At 37.7% G+C, this 26,646-nt stretch overlaps 1 protein-coding gene across 6 annotated transcripts in view; it reads left to right on the top strand.

Moving 5' to 3' along the window:
- LOC121635451 (microtubule-associated protein 2-like) overlaps positions 1 to 26,646 on the top strand; it is a 69,199-nt gene that overhangs the window by 24,982 nt on the left and 17,571 nt on the right. The window contains exons 2-6 of one of the 6 annotated variants that reach the window (XM_041978591.1): positions 687 to 753; positions 13,900 to 13,968; positions 21,402 to 21,577; positions 23,422 to 23,496; positions 25,560 to 25,781. In XM_041978591.1, coding sequence (XP_041834525.1) covers positions 21,439 to 21,577; positions 23,422 to 23,496; positions 25,560 to 25,781 — 436 coding nt within the window. In that variant the 5' untranslated portion in view covers positions 687 to 753; positions 13,900 to 13,968; positions 21,402 to 21,438. Of the gene's footprint in view, positions 1 to 509; positions 754 to 13,899; positions 13,969 to 21,401; positions 21,578 to 23,421; positions 23,497 to 25,559; positions 25,782 to 26,646 lie in introns of those variants that run through there. The other 5 variants (XM_041978594.1, XM_041978592.1, XM_041978593.1 and 2 more) reach the window with 5 other exon arrangements.

The raw sequence follows: 26,646 nt of genomic DNA, 5'->3' as shown, positions 1-26,646 counted from the left end.
TTTCACCCTTGTTCCCCCTCCTTGCCTTTGTTTCAGTGCTGCTGCAGCATTAGGCTATGCCTGCAAATGAGCACCAGGACAGAGTAATTATTCAGCATGGGGCAAGCCCCGCACCCCTCCTTTACACACACACTTACAGATACTCATGCCACATTCGCTGTGATGTCTGAATGTTTCAAGCATTCATAATGTCAGTGTCTTTGAGCAAAAGAGCGGCTGAGATCAGCACAGACAGGGGAATGGAATACTCTTCTGGAAATCTCTTGGGAAGAGATGATATTTTATCATGGAACTCAATTCCCTCGAGGCTGGATGAGCTTCATATCCCTTTCAAACATGAATTAATGGGGCTGACGAGCAAACATACACACATTTCTTTTTCTCAGACATGGCAGAACCTTCCCTTCCCCAACCCCCCATTTCCACCCCTCCCCAAAGCAATGCAGAGATTGGCTTCAGCCGCCCTGTCTATGTGTGAATGTGTGTGTGCGGCTGAAGGGGATGCAAGTCAGCGTGCCGGTTGGGTTGGTGTGTTTGTAGGAGGGGAGTGTGTAAGCTGCAGCAGTGTGCTTGCCGGCGAAAAAGCGTCAACCATCTCTGTCTGAGTGGCGCTGCCCCTATGATTCCCATTCGTTCTTCTTTTTGTGGCTCATCTATTTCCCCCCTTTCTTCCTCTGTTTCTGCAGAAGCCGCTGCCTTGCTGCCCCCCTTGTTCCGTCTTTGCAGACAATAAAACTGGACCCACCCCCCCAGGTAAGAGGTTTTACTGTATATTTCACATTTTATTAGAAATGCAAGCATTTTTCTCTCTTTATTTTTGGAGAAATCTCTGAGAAGAATGAAATCATGAATTGGTTAATCAGTTTTTATAGCAATATGTTTATTTAATGGCCAGAACTGGCTAATTAAAAAGCCTTATTGGGATTCTTTTTCTTCTGTTTTGACTTTGCATAATCTTTAATCAATATTTCTCTGGGTATCAACATCAGCTTTGTTAGTAGAGGTTTCAATTGTTCAAGATGCTGCCGACATTTTCAAACAATCTAATGAAAGAGCTGATGTAGTGATAAGCCAGAGGCTGTTTCTGTGTTTTGGTGACCTTTAGTCTTTGTGACGTCCTCTGTCTAGACATTGGTGATTATTCCGCCAACCGGGACAGCACTTGGAGTGTGCCGCTATTTTACTTGTGTGTGCAAAAATAAACATTTCAAGTTTTTTTAAACTGTGATCACTGCTTTAAATATTTTAAATATTTTTTAAGCATTCATTTGAAAGATTTGTGATATGTTTAATTGTAAAAGCTGTGATGGCATGTGGCTGTTGGCGGTTAGTTACTCATAGCCAACAGATTGTTGGTGGTTTCGCTGTGGGCGTGACACCAAACCAAGCAAAACTGCAGGACACATTATGCTGCCTGTCAGTCTCAGCAGAGCTGGTTGTCACAAGCTTGCTGAACACTGTGGTCATCATGAGTTTTGGAGCAGGTGATGATGCATAGGAATTTTGGCTTCCTCTCACCTTTCCTCACCCACTCTTTTTTTGTTTTAAATCTTTTCTTTCATCCATCCTGCTGTGTTTATTCCTCCCCCTGAAAGATCCTGCTTTAATCTGTTGTGATCTCTCATGTCTCTCCCACTGTTTCTGCCCCCTCTTTTCTCTTTCATTCTGTGTTATAGGCTTTTTTTTTTCTGCTTCCTTCCTGTCATCCAAAGTATTTGAGCTTGAATTGCCTGGAAAAGGTCAAAATGGGCCAAGCTTCCAGCTTGTATTAATTAACTAACAGCCAAATGTTAATTTGATATTTTGATTTACTTATTAAAAACAGATTTACCACATCTTTAAAACATACAATCATAATCAGGATGCAGATTCATCAAAATTATTAGAACATTCTTATATGGATGACATGCCAGGTGCAACAGCTGCATTGTATCACAAGTGAATGTGTGATACATACATGTATCTACTTGTCTAGTATATAAACGTGGGCCATTACTTTTAGTCAGGTAGAGTTCATGTGAAATGATGTGATACATATAAAACTTTAAGACCTGAACATGTAGTGTTCCTATCACTGTGTCCCAATTCAGGGCACACTTCGAAGTCCGCTTACCATTCGTGAAATGGAATAGCCTACCTAGGCGACAAGAATTTCCCACAGCAGGAACATAGGTTGTTGAATCACTTAAACCTCTAAAATGACCAAGTTTGCATATCATAGGACACTTTAGTGAAAATTAACACAGAGTAATAATGTAAAAAACAAACAAAGAGAAACTCTTAAGTGAATGGCGCACAAAATTGTCTATGTCAAGATATTATTTGCTTTCTGTTCAGTGTGATTTTCTCATTTCTGTTTAATCTTGTGGTAACATTACAAACAGATCTGAAAAGTAAACACCTTTCAGTACTAAGAAAATAAAAGTGGTAGTAAACTGGGTAAGCACTTGCATAAAATCATCTCTTCGCTTCCATAAAAAACAAAAACAAATCAAGCTGAAGGGGAAAAAATAATCAATTCATCTCAACTTTTCCTCCTTGTGGTGTCATCAGCTAGACTCACTTTATCTAGGCATTGCGCTGCTCATTATCTTTAAAATGATGCTTCAATTAAGACTAAACAAGGCCTAAATTCATACTTTTATCAAATCGAGTTTCAAGAGTCCCTTCTGTGATTTAGCTTCAAAAATACTGAAATGGTGATGATGAAACATTGAATTCATGACTTTACTAAGGGCTATAGTATGTCAGGGTGACTACCCCTGGTTCTTATATGGTAGAGTATGGTTGATATTTATGAGTCTGTCAAGGAATAAGGAAATAAATAATTTCACTGCTAGGTTGCCACAGTAAATTTGACCCCAAAGTAGACCAGTTGAAGCAAAAAGTCTTCAAGAACAGGGAACTATTGAAGCGTATAGCTCTGCATGTCTGCAGTCAGATATAACTGCACATACTTATATTGGACCATGCGTCATGTGAGAAATAAGGAAAAAGCCATTGCTGTTTATATTAAAATATAGAGTTAAACTTAAATTTAACTTTTTAAAAGAAAGACTAATAAAAGATGGATCTTTTTTGTCACAGTAACAGCATAAACTAAGTGTACATAAGGTATCTCATTATGAAAAGAAATTTGGTGGAAATATTATGTTTTAGGGTTGCATTTCTGAATCCAGGATTGGACATCCTCCTGCAAGTTATTCCATGGAAGTGAAACCGAATGATTTTCAATCACAGAATGGTTCAGTAATAGGCAAGTCAAAGCCCAGATTTGAGTCCCACTTAGATGTGAAGGATTTGAGAGTCAGAACAAGAAAACCCACACAAGTTATTTCTGCTGAAGAGAGCCAAGGGTTTCCTTATTTCTTCCTCAGAATAAATTATTACAAATTCAAAATTTCCTTTTGATGCCATTCAAACAGTCTTTCTTTGTCCGTAGCCACTGTTTCAAAGGCAGCTATTTTATTCAAATATTAAAAGATGGAGAACCAAGACTGCTCATTCCTTTTTGGTGTTTTTATTTATGACTAAGCACCAGAAAGTCACCAGAATGTTCGTCACATTGACACTGGCATGACCCTGTGTTCCCCCTCCACCCCTTCTCGCTGTCTGTCTCTGTTTCTGTCTGCCTGCATGGTTGCTGGGTAGCTCTCGGGCTAGCTGTCTCTTTTCTGGAAACAACTTGGGATGACATGGCGTAGGAGGGGAAGGCAAAGGGGGCAAACACGCCCTTTCTCTGTCCTCTTTTTTTGGGGGGGACACACAAACAGAGACCTTTCCCCCAATCATCCCGTGCTGCCTCCACCCCCTCCTACTTCCTGCATCCCTCATTCAGTTCTAGGAACAACATACCCTCAAAGCGAGGTCGTTGTTTGGATCTGAGGATGCTGTTGCCATTGGTTAACCAACTGTTGCCATGCTGGCACGGCAGGAGCGGTGGGAGGGAGGGACATTTCTTTGGAGTCAGCTACACCCATGGTTCCAACTCCTGTTAGTCAGCAATGCATGTATAATGTATTGGAAATAAATGTAGGCGTTGGCAAGAAGTGTGAAAAAGAAAGACATTGTTTTCCTCCTTCAGTTCACCTTTTTTGTCCTTTGCTTTTCAGTCATGAGAAGTACTAAAACTGAAGATATTTGCTTGCCTTTGGAAATCATTTTTAATATATTTATGTTTGTTTAAAAAATACAAACTTAAAAAAAGAAAACTATATCAACGCACTGCAATCCCTGGATTATGACAAAATACCCACAAGCATTAAATGATGAGTGATACTAGATGTCTGTTAAGAGGGTTGCCACAGCTTTGACTAGACCACAATGTGAGTCATGAAGACAGATGTGGCTAACTAAACCCAGCAGCATGTTATCTTGGGTTAAACTGCAGCAAAGTTGGCAAAGCGGCTGCATTTGCTAGGACCCTTGTTGAAGAATCTGATAATGCTGCACAAAGAAAATTACCTTGAGGAAAAAGAAGAAAGAAAGTACAAATTAACCTTATATAACTATGGAAAATAGATGAATTTTAATTTAAAGTAACATTATTTTTGTTGTTTGTCATTTTCTCCCTCTTATTTTATTGTTCTGCAAATATAATTAAATTCAAAAGCTAGCCAAGATTAACAAACACCAAACATTTAAACGCAGCCATCCACCCTCTTATAATATGTTTTGCCATTGTTACATTCCTGACAGTGAAAGTATTCTCCAATAATAAAAGAAAGGCCTTGGGGCATCGTTTTTAACCGCCTTGTGCTAACATGTTGATTGATGGATGTGCATGTTATGCTCTCAGGCCGCTAAAACACTTACATATACAGTTTTGCCGTATAGTTTTTGCCACCTGTCCTTAGTTTAAAGTGCAGCTGTTGCCTTGCAGGCACAAAAAGCAGCACCTGGTCCTCCCCAAGTTTGCATAACTGCTATTTGCATGGACTTTGCTCTCTATTACTTTCTAATAAGATATGGGTATCTGCACAGCATGTTGAAAAACCAGAAATAAAATGTATAACTTGGAGTATAATTAAAAAAAAAAAAAGGAATAATTGTTTTGGATTCAAGTGTTTATTTTCATGGCATATGCTAACTGTAAAAACTAGAAAGCTTCAAAATCCAAACCACATTTCTCTTTGTTTCCTGTCATAAACAGGATATTATTCTTCTCCAGAGTAGCTGATCCTGACCCTGAGGTCAGGTCGGACTTGCTCTCGTCCCATTCTTTCCACTTAAAGTTCCTTTACAAGCACACACTAGAGAAATTATTAAGGTTTCCAAATTATTTAGGTCCATTCATTCTTTCTCAGGCTAATCCTCTCACACTGTGGTTTCATGACTTATGATATAATGGTGCTAATTTGCTCTCAGACTGTGGTAATGATGATGAGTCACTTTCATTAGTGGTTTATTTTTTCAGTGCCTGTTTGTCAACAAGATTACAAAAAAAATTTCATGAAACTAGGTGGAAGGTTTGAGTGTTTTTTTCATGGGAACTTATGCAGAAGAACCTATAATAAGAAATTAATTTGTTGCCCTATGTATGACTTAAATACATTAATATCTGGCACTGGTTGCCCATATTCTCTGATTTACAGGAAATATGCTGAAGCAAATGACTTTACATTCACACTGGTTTGCTTTCCATTAAGTTGCATGCATAGGTCTCAGTGGAGAACTATGCATGCAATGCAATGCATGCATGAAAACCAGCAAATATCCATTTAAGTTGTAAGACAAACAGTTTTTCCATGTAAAGTTGACCTAGTATGTAAAGTATTGTAAAGACCTAGGCCCTGATCTATTAACGCTTTGCGTGTACTAAAACAGGTGCAGACGGCTTTGCTCCGCTAAAATCGGCCCAAGCTTATCTATCAAAGCCGCAAACATGGAACTGCGTCAGTTATCCTGGCAAAACTGCGCCGCTCTCCACTTTGCGTTTCTGAAGCTACTGCATATGCATTATGGGCGTTCCGGCCAGAAAGTGCACATTAGTGGGAGGAGACTATGCAAATAAATCTGGTTTGCGCAGCAGTGGGATTCATGTAGCCCGCAAATAGTTTGCGGTGTTTATGTTTGCTCTAAAAATAGCGTTTCTGAAAAGCAGGTGCTAATTGGCACAACAGTATACGCGCAATGGCTGCAGTAATAATTTTAAGGAGGAGGCACAGACACCATGAAAGGCGACTAAGATAATGCATTTTTTTCTATTATATTAATATATTTAGAATGCCAGAGAAGAGGATTGTGGAGACGATCCAGCGTTGCAATATTAGAATTGCTGGATAAGTTTAAAGACTTTATCATGCCTGTCTTTTATTATTATTATTATTATTATTTTTTTTATTATTATTATTATTTCTTTATAGCTTTTAAACCTTTATTATTTCTTATTTGTTCCTTGCATGTTTTTATATGTACAATACCTTGGTTCCTAAAGGTTGTTGTTAGTGTGCCTTATAAATAAATTGAACTTGAATATGAAACTATATTGCAGCATTTCTGGTGACATTTAGATTTTTTTCCTCGACTTCCGCAATATTTTTATTTGTCTCCTTTATTTGTCTCAACTTCTATCGGATAAAAGTTAATTTTGCGTTTGCGGTTTCCTTGCTCTCCAGAACCTTACATGACAGAGCAAACAGCGCCGCTAAATCCTCATTTAAATACTGCTGTTTGCTCCGCAAATGATAACAGGAGCAGTCTTAATAGATCAGGCGCTAATCGTAGAAACATAACCAGAGCAAAACTGCGCAGCAAATGTTAAATAGCGCAGCAGTTTTGCCCTCGTCATAACTCAGCCCCCTAGAGTGTAAATAGTGACCAATTTTAGATTATTTGCAAAACCATTTACGATCTACTGAGAATTTTAAACATTCGCATCCCTCTATTCACACTTTCTCTTACGAAACTTGTAATGTGGAGTTGGGCTAGCTATATTTCAAATTTTAAAAGCCAAGACAAGCAAAGTAGCCCAATTACATAGCAGTGAAGATGCATACCATATTCTATAATTCCAGCACCTATATTTCATTTCTGTCTCTACCTTCAATAAAGACTGATATATTTGAAACAGACATAACTGAGCCTCTTGTTTCTTTTATTAACTAGTCCTCATATGCTCCCTCATGTGCTCATTTCCTTTAATAAGCCTGTTGTCTGGCAGTTTGGCTCTTGTAGTTTTACACTTGCTTCTTTACTCTGTGACTACTAGATTGCACTGATCAAACAGACTGCCCTGCACGTAGAGTTGAGAACAGAAAAGGCTAAATGAATCACAGATAGAATTACTCACAGGCCCACATCAACTAAAGTCTATGATTAAAAGATAATGTGGATCCGAAAGCACTTTGCTCCATCTTTGAAACGGTTATCAACACACTAATGATGGGGGAGAATAGAAAAGGAGTGTCCATGTGCATCTGGGCTCCAGTTCATTATTTTCAATATTTACAAAGCAAACTGAGGGATGTTTCTTCCTCTAAATTTACTTCAAAATAATTCTCTGTGTAATATCTATCACATTATTCTGGAAATGCCAAAGAAAAACATGCTTTTGAAATATGATTGATGTCTTGGGTTTGATGTATTAACCATGCATGCTTCTGTGTTGTACTGAGGTGTGTGCTGGCCTGAGGGAGAGCATGTGTGTGTGCATGTCTGTGTGTGGAGAGAGGGAAGTTGGCTGTGTGAATTATAGATCAGGAAATGGGGTCTGATGGCCATCTTAAAAGGGAGGAACCAGTGAGAACTCGGAGGAGAGTCTCTGGATGGTTTTGCTGGCTGGACCCACAGGTTGAGTCTCAATAGGATTCAAGGATTCTTTATTATCATTCCAACACAAGTTAAACATGGGATGGGATGAAATTAGTTACCCCAACCCCTGTGCAAGCCCCCTAAATAGTACGTATAAAAGTAGAATAAGTATAAAAATAGAGTAATACACAAATAAAGCAAGTTAAAATAAGCACGAGCTAGTAGATAATAGATACAGATAGTAGATACAGGTCTGTGTACATCACTAACACAGACGTGATAAACCACTCAGGTGACACATTAATACCATAAATCAGTCTTAGCGTTTGTCTCCCTTTTAAATGGATATTTGACTTTTACTGTATTTCCTTGAAATTTTTGTGTAAGTTTGAAAAAGTGAAGCATCTCCCAATAAAACCCGACTTGTACTTCAGTGATTTAAAGAATATGGTTGCTTGCCCATGTACGACCCATGGCTCTATAGGAAACAATATGATGTGCAAAGTTTGCTTGAAGAAATTGGCAGGGTGGTGGATGTAATTTTAAAAAGTTAATGTCTCTCTGGGGTGGTATGTCACAATGTTGCTACAGTTTTGATTTCACTATCTGTTCAGTTTATGCCCAAAACACATATGTTACTAGGATCAGGAAAAGATAGCGTTAGCTTAGACTCTTTCTCTTTGTCAAACACTTGACGGACTTTTGCTGACCAGACATTTTGAGCGTGCTGAAGGGGTGTGGTTCTTCCAGGAAAACGTTAGCTGTGCTAATTTACCTAATTGATGAGATGTTGATGAGCCGTGGGGGACTTCAGCCTTACAGCCTTGACAAATTTTTGTAGTTCCGGGAGTTCTAGTATTAACAATGACTATTTTTATTAGATTTCTTTAGACTGTGTTGATGATCTTCAGGCTGTATTCTTGCAAAACATGCAGTATACTGTATTCTCCAATTCAGTTACCCATTCTTTTGTCTGATACACAAAAGTTATTGCCTGGTTACATGGATCCACGTTTGCCTTTTTAAAGGTTCAGTTTTTGAAAGGATATGTTTTTAATATTTGGTATTTTTTGGGACATTTAGCATGACTGATGACCAAAGATTCCAACACTAGTTTGGGCACCAAAGATGCATTTTATCACCATCCTAGACAGCTGTGATTGGTTTAAAGAAATTCAAAGTGAGTCTGAATGTTATTTTCTCCATTTATTGGTCAGACTTCTCCTACAGTTCTTTGCGCCAAAGGAATATTTACATGTTACTCGCTTAATTTTGCCTTAGTTTCTTTACCTATGTATATCTGGTGCACTCTACAAGCCGAAAATGTTTACATCTGAACTTCAGATCTAGTCATGAAGGTATATTTTTTACAAAAAGAGTAATGCAGAGAGCCCCTGTCAGTGAAGCAGACAGATAATTCTGTTAATATCTGACATCTTTTCTGTTGAATAATTTTAATGAAGTTCATCTCGGTTTATCAGGCTTTTTAACACAGTGTTCAGATTAGGATTCATTTCCTGTTTGCCTCATTTCTGACGAAGAGCACAAATCTGTGGATTAGGTCAATGTCTGACCTCTATTTCTTCCTTCATCATCCTTCTGCCTTGTGTATAACTCATTTTGGTTTCATTCCCCTTGGAGGAACATGCAAGTCAACACCATTGGGAAGATGGGTAAAAAATGCCTCTTCCAGGGACTCGAGAGGAAGTGCTTATTTGTTTAACCCTGCCGTCACTTTTTTTGGCCCATTTTAGAGCTATACTGGTGGATTGGTGGCCGTGGATGACTCATAACACTGTGGAATTACCAGCTTTGGATCCTGCAAAAGCTAGAAATAATCAGTTTGCCACTAAAGCCTGGTATACACATAACATTTTTTTTAATATCTGGTCGAAGATGTGAAGATACAAAAATCAGTTTTGATCATACTGTGTGTGGTGTGCTCCGAAAATGTAATCACAGAACAACACACACGAAGATGCTGTCCCGCAACTCATCTACAATCTAGTCCTCCGAACTGGACAAACGTCGAAACATAAGAGAACCATAGCAACAACTGGCAAAAAACGAAGAAGAAGAAACATAGCAACAACCTGAAAACACAACACACAGAATGGAAGAGGATATATAGGACAAGGGAATGATGGTGGTCTTGGGACTATTGTTAACAGACAAATACAGAAATTAAAAAAATAACAGACTGGAGACGGCGTGAACACAGACTTTATTTACTTCCTTGTTCCCCAGCCAGCTCGCTCTCTGATTGGCTGCATACCACGTCACCATCCACGCAGTCAGAATGCACGAGTCGTAGGCGTTCCTTAGAAATTGGCTGTGAAATATTGAACATGTTCAATATTCCTGATTGTCGGCTACGACTCTTTGGCTCCTAACACACCTCAGACCAAATAATGATTGGACAGGGAAATCTCATGATGATCGGGCGCTTGCCTTTCAAGGTTGGGAGGAGGCAAAATCGGGACAAAAACAGCCCAAAAACTGTTATGTGTGTACCAGGCTTTAGACAGGATGCAGCATGTATAGTTTGTGTGATGACAGACTGTGGGAATTCAGCTATATGTGGTTGACATGGGCAAAGAATGATGACTTGTGTTGAGAAGAAACTTGATCCCAAACAGACCAGCTGTTGTGTGGCAGAGAAGTCCTTTACTGTGACTTTTAGAAACAAGTGTATCACTCTGATACTTCTATTTCTGTCCTCTTGATATTTTGATATCGAGGCTGTAAAACGACACATCTCTTTATTTCTTTGCCTTTCTTTATCTCTTTTTGGGCTATAGCTAATTTCCTTTGGTCGCTTGACTCTAACCCAGGAGAAACATTACGTCCCGTGTGACTTTTTTTCTTGCAGTTACTTTCTTGTTTTTTTTTTTTTGTTTTTTTTTTCATATAAATAATACAAAAAAAATCTGTTTTTGTCTTCTCTCTGCATGTAGATCAAAAGAAAAACCCCCAAAAAGTACGCAGGAAATTAAAACAAATGCTTTAGCCCATGCTAAACCATTTCACCCTTTGATCTGGTTGGCCAGTTAATCATACCTTCAGATTCAAATTCCCCTCCTACTAAGTGGTTTTGCATGTTTAGTTTACCGATGACAAATTAAACATCTTTTGCTATTGCCAACATTTCTTCAGAGAATTAATTAAGTCCTTGAAGGGACCTCAGTAAAAAAAAGAAAGAAAAACTGTTTATTTGACATTTCATAGACAGAAAAGCTTTTCATATCTGCAACTTTTGCCTCTTCATGTGAAATAGAATAGAATAAGGAATAATATGAATAATATAAGGAATAATAATAATGAAATTTCAGTTTTTGTGTCTGATGAATTGTCTTGCATTCTTTTTTTATTAAGTATGGTATTTAATCTTTTGTATTTTATTACATTGTAGTATTTATTTAAATACTACAATTCTTCGCCATTTTTTTTAGGGTTGTATTTAATAATACTACAGTTTAATTTAAAACATGCAATTTCAATAAAGTAATATGAAATGCATGATCAGATAATCTTTTGCTGCCAACAGAAACATGAGCTCCAGTTGCTGTAAACCAAACCAAATTATTCTTCAGTGGTGGAGTGGAAAGTTTGGTTTTCCTCCTCTGTGGATTTTCTCTTCCTCTTTTTTTTCAGTGGTGGTCCTTTATTCATTTTTTAGTTTCTCCAGTAAATCAGCTCCCTTCTTGTTTGGGGAATCTCTGTTCTCCTCTTTGTGTCTCCCTATTTCATCCATGTCTCCTTCTTTCTTACTAAATGCTTGTTTTGGCGCCAGTACCACCTCGACGGGCCTTTCATACTCTTTTAATGTTAACAGGATGCAGTGTTCTGCCTCCTTACAGTCCCAAAGCTGCATAAAAGTGCAAATCTGTCTTTCTTCATGGCTGGCTTAAGACTTAACTCATCATCCCCTGGCTCAACACCAACAGGCCAATCCTAGAATTTGACAAGTCTTGAAAACAGCTCACTGGAGGAGTCGGTCTATTTGGCACAGAGAGGATACTTGTAATCACATGTTTGTAAAAGAAAAAAAAAATTACTTGGATTTATTTTTTGGGTTATTACTGTCCCTGTAGATGCTTTGGAAACTCTGCAAACCTCTTTTTCTCCTGTTTGTAAAGGTTGCTGTCTTAACTTGAACACTAATTTTTATTTGTACAACCCCAATTCCAAAATGTTGGGATGCTGTTGAAAATGTAAATAATAACAATGCAATGATCTTCCAGTCTCTAAAGCCTACATTTTATTCCCAACAGAACATAAACAACATATCAGATGTAAAACTGAGACATATTACCATTTTATAGAAAATATTAGCTCACTTTGATGGCAGCAACACATTTAAAAAATGTTTGAACTGGAAAACAAAAGGCTGGAAAAGTAATTTGCACAAATCAAAACCAACTGGAGGAGCATTAGACAACTAGTGAACTGGTAACACGTCAGTAATATGAGCATTTCAGAGAGGCAAAGCCTCTCAGGTGTAAAGATGGACAGGTTCACCAATATGTGACAAGCTGCATCTAAAACTTATGGAACAATTTCAGAAAAATATGTTTATTGTTAAAACTTGGAAGATTCCACCATCTGCATTGTAAATATTGTGAAAAGATTTAGAAAATCCAAAGAAATCTCTCTGGGACAAGGCCAAAGGTCAAAATTTGGATGCTGGGGATCTTCTGGGCTTCAGGCAGCATTAAGAACGGTTGTGATTCTTTACTGGAAATCACTGCATGGGTTCAGGAACACTTCCAGAAATCCTGTCTGTGGACACAATTCCCCCTGAAATCCACAAATGCAGGTTAAAGCTAGATCATGGAAAGAAACTTCACAGTCGACTCTGAACCAAAGCTCATTTAAAATCATCTGAAGCAAAGTGGAAAACTGTTCTGTGGTCGGATTAATCAAGATGTAAAATTCTTTCTCTAAACTATGGACACCATATCCTGCACAATAAAGGCGAGAGGGAGCATCCAGCAGACAGTTGAAAAGCCTGCAGCCTTGCAGATTTCTGCAAGACAATGCTAAACCACATACTGCATCCACCCAGACCTTTTACAAAAAGAAAACATTTGAAACACAATATCCAGAGATGAAGGCCCAGGACTGATCATCATCAGAGCAAAATGGGACATTTCTCTTCTAAAACTCCAGCAACTGGTCTCCTCACTTTCCAGATCTTTAAAGACAGTTATTAAAAGAAGAGGGGATGCTACACAGTTACTTTTTTTTTCTTCTTTTTTCTTTTTTTTTTGTGATGAGATGCACCTCATAAAAAATGAGCTCATATTTTTTTTTTATCAAATGGTACAATTTCTCAGTTCTAAAATCTGATGTTTTTTATATTCTAGGGGGATTTTTTTATTATTATTTATTATTTTTAATAAAATATAAAAATTATTAACAAAATTTCTAATGGGATAACTTTGGGTTCATAATTAGCAACTCATTACATTGTCCGTTTACACAGCATCCCAACTTTTTTGGAAATGGGGTTATATGTTAGGTTTCTTTTGTACAAACATGAGCATTTCATCCACGTACTCGATGATTCTTAAGTTGCTATGCACAGATTCTCAGGGTTCTCAAAACATGACCAAAAACTATAAAATATGATTCTTTCAAAGGGATTATTTTTTTAATCCTAGACATCTCTGTGAAGTAATAAAATGAATTAAAAGATTACAAGACATTACAAGGAAATTCTTCTTTACTTACAGATTATGAGAAAAATATAATTAGTTTTCATGAAAAATACACATAATAGGAAATAAAAGGCAGTGAGACGAGAGAAATGTTAACATGTGCATACACTTAGCACATTGTAAATGGCTTAGATTGTCTCTGGCTTTGTTCCTGTGCACCACCCATCATCAGAAGCTTCAGACAGAAAGACAGCCACGCTGAGGTTTGGATTAACGTAGCTGGCAGACTCCAGGTGACAGAGAGTAGCTGATGCATGGCTCATGAAAGGCTGTGCCCAACACAAAGCTGAGATGAAAGCTGCGTGAAAAAAGACCCTAATTTGATTCAAGGCTAACTAGGCTGGATTTGGAGGTTTTTACCTTGAAGATATGTCTGCATTTAATGTGCTCAAGTCTATGATGGTGCTTTTTTTTCCTCATACAGGTCTGAGCAGAGGCTTCCACTCCACTATTGCCAGTTTTATCAATCAGTGAAGACAACTCTTCAGCTCAGGTAAGCTAACACAACACACAGGATTTGAACTGAAACCTGAAATGAGGCAACTCAAAACAGTGTTGCACTGAATTAAATGTTGATATTAGCATCGAGTAACAATACCCATGGATTTAAAGGAGCTTTAATTAAAGATCCTCTTCACACTGCATTAAAAACAAGACTATTTACATGAGATTTTATAGATATATAATCTCATATGTGGGTTTGTTTAAAGAGTTGTGAACATTTTCTTTTATCAAACCTTCGAATATTTGAATGACACAGATTCAGTTGATGTAAGTGGGTTGATGACTCAATATTGAACTATACTGAATGAAATGGGTTATATTTGCCTTATACATTTTTCTGTTAAGAGTAATCTTGCTGTCAGATCTCATCACACTGTGCTTCTGGGACCCAGACAGCCCTCAAACAAATCTGATTTGTCATTCTGACAAAGAATGATCAATTAATGATAACATCAGAATTGTAATAATTATTTTAAAAGATATAATAAATATATTAAACTAATTATACATTATTAAATAGAAATATCAAATAGTTTTGTTCAAATCAAGATGAAGATCATTGATTTTCTTTCTACTAGTGCAGCAATTTAAGAGGTAATTTACTCTGTAATAAAGTGGTTTTACAGTATGATGTTTTAGTCCTTGTAAACGTTATGCAGGGTGTATCACAGCTGCAGTTTTCTGCTTTTATTGCAGCTTTCTCAGATGAAATATTTTAAATTTGTACCTCAGCAGCTAAAATAACATGCAAAAACACACAAGCCAGGCCCCTCCACAGGTGGCATACTCGGCACTGTTGTCACTGATATTTCACTTCTCCCATGACTCACAGGGCCTCTAGAGTCAGATCTAAGTGGCTTCACTCAGCCAGATGATTAGCTTGGCTGTTCATGGATGCATAATAACAGGGGAATTGTACTTGGCAACATGTGGTAAGAAAGAGGAAGCGATTGTTTAAGCTGATGTCATGTAAGATATTTTTAAATGCCAAAAACTCCCATTTCACAGTTGAGCCTCAGCTTGCAGGACAGGAAGTTAATAACAGAGCAACAGGTTTTATCTTTATGAGAGTCTATATTTATCTACTGCCTGCCACAGAAGGTGAATAAATTTGGTAACAAAGCAGTGAACTTTAGCAAATTGTGTGTGGTGATGTATGAAAGTTTATCAGGCATATTTTGGAGATGGAACTCCCCTGATGATTCTTATCTAAATTTTGAATGCTTTTTGATGATAGATCGCTAATAATCTTACCCCAAAGCATTAAAAGTTTAATATATTCTCATAAAATAAACATCACATTAAATAATAATATTTAGAAATACCCCAAAAAGTATGATTTTACTGATTGCAACAAGTCCTAAATATGTAAAATACTTCTATCTCTACATTAAAACAATCTCCAGCCACAACACCATCATAAAACTATAACATAACAAAGAGTCTGATCTGCAGCCAGCTATTGGTGTATTGACTGGTTTAAATGGCTCGGCTCCCATTTGTGTCAGCGCAGTTAGGTAGGACCCTCGAGGGGCTTGCCTGCAGGATCTGGTGACCTATTTTTGGCTCCATAACATGGTCTGCAGCTAACATCCTCTTCTGACTACAGCCAACCCTTTCAACCCTGGGGCCTCAAAATCACCATGGGAACAATGACATGAGCACCGGATGGGGCTGATGTATATTCCAGGAAGCATCTATTTGTCTGATGAGGTTAGACACTGAAATAAAGAGATGGACACAAGTCTGTTGGTGTTAAGTTGCAGAGAACACAAGTCTTCAACCTCAGTTTGTAGAGTGAAATTTTATTCAGAATGCTCTCATTAGTATGCTGCCTTTAATCACGTTTAAATATCTTCCAGTTAAAACCAAAGACAGCAGCTGGTGATGTCTTTATCAGGAGCTGCTGACATAAATGATAACTTCCTATATAATAATAAGTAGTGTTTTTTTTCTCCTCCTAGTGTTATGTTTTAATTGTCTTACCTGCAGCAGTCAGCAATCAGAGCGCTCTCAGATTGGAAAATTGGGCAAGAATTCTGATTCTGGGGCCTCACAAGGAATATCATAGCAGCTTTAAAACACTTTTCAGTGTTTCTTTTACTAGTTTTGTTTCTCAACTGAAGAATGTTTAGAAAACACAAGCCCATACCATATTTTTTTTATATTTAGCTAAAATTTTTTAACTTTTATGTCCCTTGATCAAAAGTGGAGCAAGCTTTAACATGGAGAGATGTTGATTCAAGCAGAATTTGAAAAAATAAAAGGTAGAATAACCAATTTACTGCAAATTAGAGCAAAGCTAACTTCAGTGTTTGATAGAAAAATATTCTCTCATTGGTTTAAATACGTATTGAAAAAATATGATGCCTGCAGATACATTAGTGTTAATAAAAAAACAGATAACTACTACTTTAAACATCCAGTATGTAGAAGCTTCAAGAGTAATAAGAGGAAACACTGCTGTTCGTCACTAACTGTGACATAGATGTGATATAATCTCATGCTCCCATACTGGTGGTATTACGACACTTAATCTGTACATAGTGAAAATTGCTCTCCCTGCCTCTTGTTCATGTCTACTTGTGTGCACGTGCCTTTCTCGTCATGCTTGGGGTTCACCATTTATGCATTTCATTCAAACTTCCCTGGCAGCGCTCATTATGCTTTAACTCCCTCACTGACTCAGCGAAGCTTAATCTGCTACTGCACAGGAGGAGGAGGCCATCACAGAGGGTTATTTACAGTTCACAGTCACTTTTACCTTCCCGCTGTCATCTTCACAGCTAGTTTGGTGGGATGAACAGCAACACAGCATACAGCAATACTCACACTTAACTCAACTTGCATTTAAATGTGATGTTTTAAATAAATTTCCTTATGCATTTCGTTAAACAGATGCTTTTTACTAAAATTTCCTGCTAACCAAAGTTTCTGGTCTGCTTGCAAAATATGTCTTTATTACTATTGAGCAAAATTGCTGTGTTTTATCTACACATATTTTATACATTTTTACATAAATTATGTAACATGACTCATCAAGCTGTTAAAATACAGTATCATAAATTGGACAAAGTAATTCAAATAACTGAAATGTTTTAATATAATAAATTAAATGAAAAATAATATATTATTCTCTAAGGGAAATTGCAATAAATAATATATAATATGGTTAATAAACAATATAAAAGAATAGAATAGATATTTGGATAATCTGCATTTTATTTGGTCTCAGGACGATGAAATAAAGGAGGGAAAAAGCTAAAATCAAGATACTATTGAACCAACAGGTAGAGATTAACGACATAAAATCCTATTACCTTAGTGAGGTAAAGCCAGATGGGACATAATCTGGCAAACACAGCTTCAGGGAGTCTGTCCGGTGGTTTTTGATGCTTTTTATAAAAAAGTTTTCATAATGTTGAGTCACTAAAGAATGGTGGAGAATCACAGCATGAGTCCAGTGCTCATGTTAGAATCCAAACAAAGGCTCAGAACTTTCCTTCAGTTAAATTAAGATTTTTTATTTTCCTCACTGGAAAGACATTAGATAAATACGTCTGTAAAACATGGAGAAAAGGAGGTGTGAAAGTTTAAATATATACAAAATGTTCATTTGGATGACAACGCCGGAGTTCTTGTAGCTAAAGGTTTATCATCCCATGGAAGACTAGAGAGTAGAAAATCATTCCCTAAATCAGGGACTATACTGATCCAAGCTGCAGACACAGAGGTTCTCAGACACACACTCAGCCGCTCACACACGAGATTAAGGCCAGGTTGGCCTACTGAGACAGACTGCCAGAGATCCTCTCTCCTAAATGGATGGTGACATTCCGATGTGAATGGCGCTCAATGAAGGCATGATGGCTGACCCAGATTGAGGTGGGGTTGATGGGTGGGGAGTGGAGGGTGGGGGGTGTGAGGCACAGACAGGGAGTGAAGTGAGATTGGATTAGGGCTCGAGTGGGGTATAGCCGGTAGAAAAGAGGGCTGCGGGGGGTGGAAGGTAGAGCCATGTAACTGCTGCAACACCTAACTACTCATTTTGTAAGAAAGCATGGCAGCGTGTTCAATTTAAGACATCAGTACTGAGATATGATGAGTTCTGACAGTGTTTCTTTGACTCCTGGTGCTGTTGATTTAACCCTTTCATTAATAGGACACCTCATGCTGAGCAGGCTTCTTGCCTCTGAAAATATGAAGGTCACTGTATAGATTCTACAAAATAGCTTAATACAATAGCATCATGTCCAGAGACTATTTAGCTTCAATGTAAAGGGCAACATGGGTTTAGACATTTTTAAAGGCTCTAGGGGCATTTTAATGTCACCAAAGACTAAATGCAGGTAGTTAACATGTTTTTCTAGCTCATGATAGCAATTCTTCCACTTCATCAACTATCTGCGAAAGAAATGGCAGACCCATTTCACAGACTGTTTTACAAAAGGTCTTCTGAGAGATTATTACTGCGATAAAATCATTCACTGAATGGATATGTCTCATTTAACCTTCATCTTTGGTGTTTTTTGTGAAGATTGACACTTTATACAATTTATCCTATCAAGACGTAAACAGCTAAAGGGGAATAGAGAGCAATGTTGGTTCACATTAGACAGGATGAAAAAATGTGCCTGGAGAAAAGAGAAGAAAACTATTTGGCATAAATTTCCAAAGTTAGAATTTGTTTTGGTGAATTAAACATTAAAAGGAAGGCAATATAGCACCAAGACCAAAGGAAAGTTACAAGCTAAATGAGGCAAAGTGTAAGCTCAAAAGCAGCCACGAGGTTTAACTTAGATTTTGATGTATGGATTTGGGCCAATTTAAGCTGAAAATTGGCTAATTTAGCTGCATTTTGATCAAATCTGGATCATCAGCAATGACCTGAATTCTAGCCTGACCAGCTGGATTTAGGCCGTTATTGTGGAAATCCATTTTTGATTACAGGGACAGAAGACATTTTTGGCTAGCTGCAACTACACTAGCATGACTTTGATAAGACAAAGTTTCTTCTTCTTCAACTTTTTTTTTTCTTTTTTTAACTTATTAATTTGAATACATTCAGTTCAGATTAGTTGCTGGTTAGAAAAAGCGAGAACATGAAAGTAAATTTTAAATTTCTTACACAGAATAGTAGGAATGTGAATGGGGCTAACTGTTATTGTACATTTAAATGAACAAAAAATAACATAAAACCAGTTTAAATATTCAGATAAAAGTAATCATACAGTTTCCAGTTAACTACAAGTAATAAATAACATTCTTTATTCGGTCATTGAAAGTGATTAACAGCTTATACATTTAGCAAAAAGTAATTTATAGCATATAAAGTTTACATGATTTGCTAACTAGACTAGAGATTAATGGGAAAATTGGTGGATTAGCATAATGGCTAATAGATAAATGCTGAAAGAGCTAAATGATTTCAAATGGGTGAAATTTCTGCTGACTAGTGTAAATTTTGTACTAGCAACACACCAAGACACATCTGGTTAGGAACTACTTTAAATACAATTTAAACATAGGATTGTACACGAGTAATATCTGACATGATGAGTTGTCTTATACTCAAGTCACCACTATGTCAAAGTTTACAAGATTTTTGTTGTAAACCTTAGCTGTCATTGTCAATTAGATCAACTTTTATTAATTACCAAGGTCATGGAGCTCAAACCAATACAGCATCAAATACAGCAACAAAGATAATAAATACAAACTTATTTCTATTTATATTTCAATGTTTCTGATACATGAATATAAATAAGACAAATTTAGAGACATAGCATACAGCTAATAGTGTGAATCAAAAAGTTGATTTAAATTTAGATTTCCTTAAATCAGGTGTATTAAAAGACTGCAGTCTGCTTCTAGTGTAGATTTTTCATGGTCACCATCATATCCAACAAATAATTTTAGGTACTTAATCTTGGGAATGCAAGGTGTGCTGTGCATTTTGTAACTAAAAGAAGAAACTGAACAGCTTTATGCAAGCAGCTGCCAATATTAGGGCATCATTTTGCAGGGACAGTGTGTCAAGAGTGGCACGATATTGTCAAAACAGCAGCCAAAACCAGGTCAGTTCAGTCGCAAAATCACCATCAGCACCAGGGGCCTGTCAATGCACAAGTTTTCTTCCTTAGCAACAGCTGAGACCAGACTCGCCTGTGACTCAGCCCTGGGCTCAGATTCTCTCTCAGACAGTTTGGCCCAGTATCTTTGAGTGTCAGTCGGTCTTTCTCCTCCTCCTCCCTCTTCTCTTTTTCTTTTCTGATCCTCACACTGCAGCAGACATTTACCACAACTGCTGCAAGCCTGTTGCCATGCAGCACTGCAGGACAGAGTGGAAGAGATGCATTGAACAAAGAGAACTGACATTTTAGGAAACAAACTTTTTTGCTTTCCTGCTGGGAGTGGTGACGATGAGATTAAATTAGCTGCAGCTGCTTGATGATGGTGATTCTTTTAGCTACGCTTCTGGGCATTAGATGGCCCCCTGCTAATCTTATTTAAAAAGTAACATTATTTGTATCCTCTTAAGAGGAAAACAATGTGTTTATGAGAGTATAAGTTTTGTTAGGATTTAAGTATTTTGGTGAAGATAGAACAGATTTTTTTTTTGTTATTGTAATAAGTTGAAAAGAGCCTGTTATATTGAGAGCAGTTAGAAATAATAGCCACTCCTGTCATGTCCGGCACTTGTGCTTATGAGCTTTTTTTTTTATTTGAGTGGGGCAAGCATGTCAGATCCATCTGCTAGACCCCCCAAAAGACCTGTTCTTGTTGCCATAGTAACAACCTAGTAAGGGGCTATGAAGGTTGCTTTAAATATATTTCCACTTTCATATTCTGTGAGCTCTCTACTACAGGTTATTATGTTGGATAGTGTAGTTGGCAGGGCATCTGTCTCTCATATGGTTGACCTGAGTTTAAATCCTACAGGGGATGTGTATTAACACCTTGCAGTTGGGTCCTTAGGCAAGGCCCTTAACACTACTGCCTACCCACCTTCAGATGTAAGTTGCTAAATGACTGTAGAATAAGTAGTAGAATAAAATATGTTGGTTTGGGAACTATACATCATTTCAAAATTTAGATGCATCTTCTCATGCTGTGTTTTGAAATGATGTTGGGCTATTAAGACTGTATTTTAACTAATACGGTAAGTGTGCCATGTACATTCGCGCTGTTAAGGTAAAGAAACAATAAGATACAGTTATTTTGTCAGGCTTTGCCTTCTGTGTCAGCACATGGATGCTGAGACAAAGGCCATTAGTGTTGTTACAGAAAACAGCATGGCATCTGACTCCCTCTGGTGGCTGGTTCATGAAACTCTATCTTGCAGGTTGAATCAGTATAGCTCATTCCCTGTTCTGGATTCATCTCTTATTTTTCCCTTCTCTTTCCCCTCATATCTACCAGGCAACCCGTCCCCTCCCCAGTTTCCCAGCAGGCAGGCATGGCAGACGGCAGGCAGCCAGAGGAGCACTGGGCCTCAAACGGCCAGGAGAACAGCGAGAACGGCTACTCCGCCTACAGCTCTGCCTACAGGGAGAATGGTTACCATGGTGGGGCAGCTGCACACCCTGGAACGACAGGTAGGTACATGGTATATTTGCGAGAGTGTTTATAAACATGTGAATGCAGAGTAGTGTCGGACATTTATTAGATTGCCCACACATGCCGCCAGATGGGTCTACAGCTGTGTGTTGTAATAGGCTCCTTGATGCCTGGCAAGGGCAATCAATCCCCCCCAGGCAGTTAAACAAATAAAACTATGTCCACAAATGATCCACGCAGACAAAGTTTTCTGATGGGCAAGACCACCTAAAAGTCCGGTGCTTCATGCAACTAGACCAGAAGTGTTTTAGAAGTGGTTGCCTTTCATAATCTTGCTTGTTGTACAAATACTGGGAAATAAACACATGCAAATACAGTATCTAAGACAAAAAACATTCAACCCCTAAATATTTATTATTTATTAGTTTCCATACACTTGGGATGCAGAGTAAGTGTAAATAAAGACAAAATGCAATGATTTGCAAATCATATTAACCAATGCTTTATTTTAATTAGAACATAAAAAACGTGTGTCATTTTGCTATTTTAGAAAAAATCTGGGCTCATCTTGAATTTAATTGCAACAGCATATAACAAAAAGCTGAAATAGCACCATGTTTTCTAGTGTGTTCTTTAACAAAATTTAGTAAACATCTGTGAACTAAGGAGAGCAGCTGCTAGACCTTTTGGAGAGGAGAGTTGTCTCATTCTATCTGCTCAGCAGTCCTAGTTCTTCTTTTTTGTACTTTATGGCTCCATGGTTCTGGTCCAGTCCAACACCTGGACTATTCTACTGTGAAACCATGCTGTTGTATAATAGATACAGATTGAGATTTAGCTTTGTCTTTCTTAAATGTGCGAGGCTTTCCCTTATACCTTTTCAAATTGATGGTGATTTCCAGATGCACAAGTTGTCAATTTTATTGTGGTCTTTCAAGATTCAACGATTAAAGATTGAGAAATCTTAAGAATTCAAGATGGTTTACAAAAAAAATTTCAAATTTTGATTGGTCTGACTACAGAACAGTGTTACATTCCCTGCATTTTAAATTAGCTTTGACCCAGAGAAGATGGCAGTTTTGTTTTTTTTTTTTTTTTAAATTGTGATCACAGAGGGTCCCCAGGATTAGGGGCATCCAGTTTTGCTTTTTGGCTTTCTTTATTCATTTTGGTGACGGAATATTCCCAATTTTACATCAAGAATATTGCAAAGACAATGTATAGATTTGTCTTGACTACCGAGAGACTCATCCTCTCTCAGGTGCTCATTTTATTCCCGGTCATGTTACTGACCTGTTGCCAGTTAACCTAATTAGCTATACCATGTCCCTCCAGTTTTTTTTTCTTTTATTATCATGTATTTTTCAACCTTTCATTGCCTTCCAACTTTTTAAAATGTGTTGCTGCCATTCAAGATGAGCTAAAATCTTTCATGACATAATAAACTGTTCTACTTAAAACACTTGTTTAAACGTTTGGTTTCTAAGTTCTGTTGTGGAAAAAAAAAAATCATTGTGTTTTGGTTTTATCCACATTTTAAAGTGTCTCAACTTTTTGGAATCACAGTTAACAAGATATTAAAATTGGGATATTTAGATGGGCACAAGTAATACTTTTAAGTGCATTTTTTTTTATTACTTTTACATTTAAAAAGGATGGTCAGAAGCAATTTTTTTTTAATTTCTACATCACCTAAGGAGAGTTAGTGCTCTGTTTGCCTCTACCTCCAGTAAACGGTAAACAAAAAGACTTGCTCTGCAGGTAAATTCAAAGGGAGGTCACATACAAAGACAAGGTCAACAATTATTTGTTTCTCATTTCCTTCCTCCCATCCATGTCTCGTGTTCCCGGTGTGTCTTTCTCTTTTTCTCTGCTTTCACAGTGGATGACTCAGCCAATTTGCCTCCCTCCCCTCCCCCCTCTCCATCCGCTGAGCAGAGTGGGCCCGTGGCACAAGGTACATTCACTTAGAACTGTTTTAGAACATCAGGGATGTGAATGGTGGTGAGAGTGGCACAATTGTCTATGTAACACCAAACCTTCCAGATTTAAAGAGGTTGTCTCAAGCCTCTTTCTCCTGGTCATCTAAAGGTTTTCTATCTTTTTGCATGTTAGCTGACCAATGAGTCACCGGTTTGAGTTTACAGCATGTGCCACACTATTCTGTCCTGCTCACAGTTTGATTCATTTAATTATTATCAGTTCAGTATTCACACACATAAGTCAACTGTAAATTAAATGACTGAACACTATTCCTTCAAGCAACCGTACATAACCTGCCACTGGAGCCCTTTACTCCATATCTCCTTTGCCTTGTCAGAATATCATTTGTTGTTCTTTTGTTCATTCTGTATATTGATTTTCTCCAAGGGGAAATCACAGAATGACTTTCAGCTCTTTATACACAGAGATCATGCCTTATTTCTTGTCATTCAGTTTGCATGTGGCATGCAATCACAAAAGTTTACATTCATGCAGTCTCACTGCATGTAAATGGGCTAGATGTCTCTACTAATGTGTTATTTTTCATTTTGAAATATCAGACTCTGCTAACCATCTAACTAGACCAGATTGCCATCCTGCTAGATGTAATCGTCTATCAGCTGCCTGTCCAGTCAAGATCAGTTTGTGGTCGTTGCTTTTGACCTCCCAAATAGCATGACAATGCCTGGACCTTTGGGTGTTTTGGTGTAGTTTCAGCTGGCCGCCTGATTGCTGCAGCATTTTATGTGTTGTGCATATTGCACATTTGAAAGAGCTGGAGTGAAGAGAGTGCAAGCAGGTGACCCATCCAAATCTCAAAATAAACTCTTTAAAAGTGCTGAAAATGAATGTCCTCTACATGTTAAGCTAGTGCTCTTTTTTTGCATCGCAGCATTTTTTTTTCAGTAGCAACACCTGCTGTTGTGGGTGACTGCTCTAAGTCCAACACTAGAGCAGTAGAAATGGGGCGGGAAGTGAAAAACAATACTGACATCATTGAAGCGAAACACTTTTACAATCTTCAAGATGGTTTTACATCTTGCAAAACACTTTTACAAGTTTACGGAAACACTTTTACAAGTTCAGGAAACACAATTACAAAGATATGAACCATCAGAATCTCTGCATGTACGTCTTAGAAGACCAGCAAAGTCTTGAAAAACCCTTTTATTGAAGTCTGAGTTCATTATGATGTAGGTACAGTAAAGGCACGAATTCTGATAGATATCAGAAATGGTGACTCCTGTGATCCTGGCTATACAAGGGTCACATTATGTTAGAACAGTTCAGACTAAAGTGGTGACATAGCCATCAGAATGTGTGACTTTACTGAACCTGCGTTATAATGAACTCAGACTTCAGTACAAGTGCTTTCAAGACTTTCATTTTCTAAGACATACATGCAGAGAAATGTATGCTGTTGCTTCCTGTGATCACAGATTCTGATGGGTCTTTTGCAAGATGTAAAACCATCTCGAAGATTGTTAAACAATGTACGTCAATGTAAAGTTGCTTTGTCGTTGGTAAAAGTGTTTCACTTTTTGTAATATTGTTTTGTGCTTCCTGGCCACCATAGTTGTGGTTCTTTGCTGACTCGGTTTGCTGGCACAATGACAAACATCTTGAAAATAATCAGTCTATAAGTCCTTCATCTCTTCCATCTTAGGCTACAGATGGCAGTGATTTATGTCAACTTGTAGAGGAAGGGATAACACCAGTTACTTTCCAAAATGATGAACCAGGACTGATTCCATATTCCATTGCAGGGAAATACAAGATGAGCAGGAACAACATGGTTAGCAGAGGACTAAACTTGCAAATAACATTTAAATATGTTTGAAGATTGGACCTACTAATAGGGGATATAATCCAAAAATAACATAGATGTTCAAAGTGTTGTGTCGTGTTCAGTGTTGTCCATAAAAACTGGAAGGTGCATTGACTGCATCGCATGCATCTTTATTAGAGCTGAAAGTGTCTCGTAACCCATTGTTGTCACCCATGTCTCATCAATGTGTCTCCCTTACCTACTCACAGAAGATAAATTAGGGGTTGTCAGTCAATCGCAGGATGAGGAAGAGGCTCGAGAAGAGCCCAGCACTTACCAGGAGGAAGTGGCATATGAGCAGCCAGGAGAGATGCTCTTAGAAAAGACAGATTATTTAAGAGAGCCCCAGGCTATGGGCTTCCAGGAAGCCCAGACACCTGAGGTTCTGAATGGGGGAAGTCATCAAGGTGAACACAGCCCATCAAAAAAAGGTGTGTGTGCTTTTGAATACAGTTTGATTGAGGGCACTGTATGTGTGAGCAATGTGATATGAGAGTATGTTTCAGCAAATGTGTTGCCCATTACCTATTTAGCATGTAACTCTTGTGCAGCTCCAGCTTTGCTGCCAACCTTCCTGTTGCTTTGTTGCTTTGAATTCCTAAAGCTTATGCTTGAGTATTTGAAGTTGCCACATGCAAAATGATGTGAAATTTTGGTCTGTGCTTTTCATGCAAAACATATCATTTGCTTTCTACAAGCACCTGATCAACTATATACAAGTTGATTATTTATGCACTTTACTCTTGCCAGCTACATTGCAAATGCAAGTATCACTGTCTTAAGTGTCATTGTAGATGTAAATGTTTGCAGAATTAGTTGTCTGTATATTTTTATGTGGGTTTTGCTGGAATTTTGTTTGTGAACCAGTCGTCTCCAAGAACACCCACCTGATTAGGTGCCTTACAAATCATTCATGAGTATGTTTTGAGTGTGTTGCCGTAGATTTCATTTCATTTCATTCAAAGTCAAAAATGAATCATGTTTTCCTATTGTTGCTTATGACACACTTTGTGCTGTAAATTTCGCTCATTGGACATTTATCGGGATAATAATAAAGATTGTACCACTTGATAAATTTAACTCATCGTCTAAGATTAACTCACATCCACAGTATGTTCATGCTTTGAATAGAAACTATGATTAAGATCAGTAAATCAAATAAAATAATTTCTCTATCATCATGTAGTCCATTTTTCTCACTCCTCATATATTGCAATAGGAATTCAATTTACTGGTATATCATTATGTCTTATCATTTAACATCATGCAATTCATTCCTTCATTCCACTTCTGCAC

Source organism: Melanotaenia boesemani, chromosome 24 (assembly GCF_017639745.1).
Source record: "Melanotaenia boesemani isolate fMelBoe1 chromosome 24, fMelBoe1.pri, whole genome shotgun sequence".
NCBI classification, from domain to species: Eukaryota; Metazoa; Chordata; class Actinopteri; order Atheriniformes; family Melanotaeniidae; genus Melanotaenia; species Melanotaenia boesemani.
This window is presented reverse-complemented; position numbering and strand designations above follow the sequence as displayed.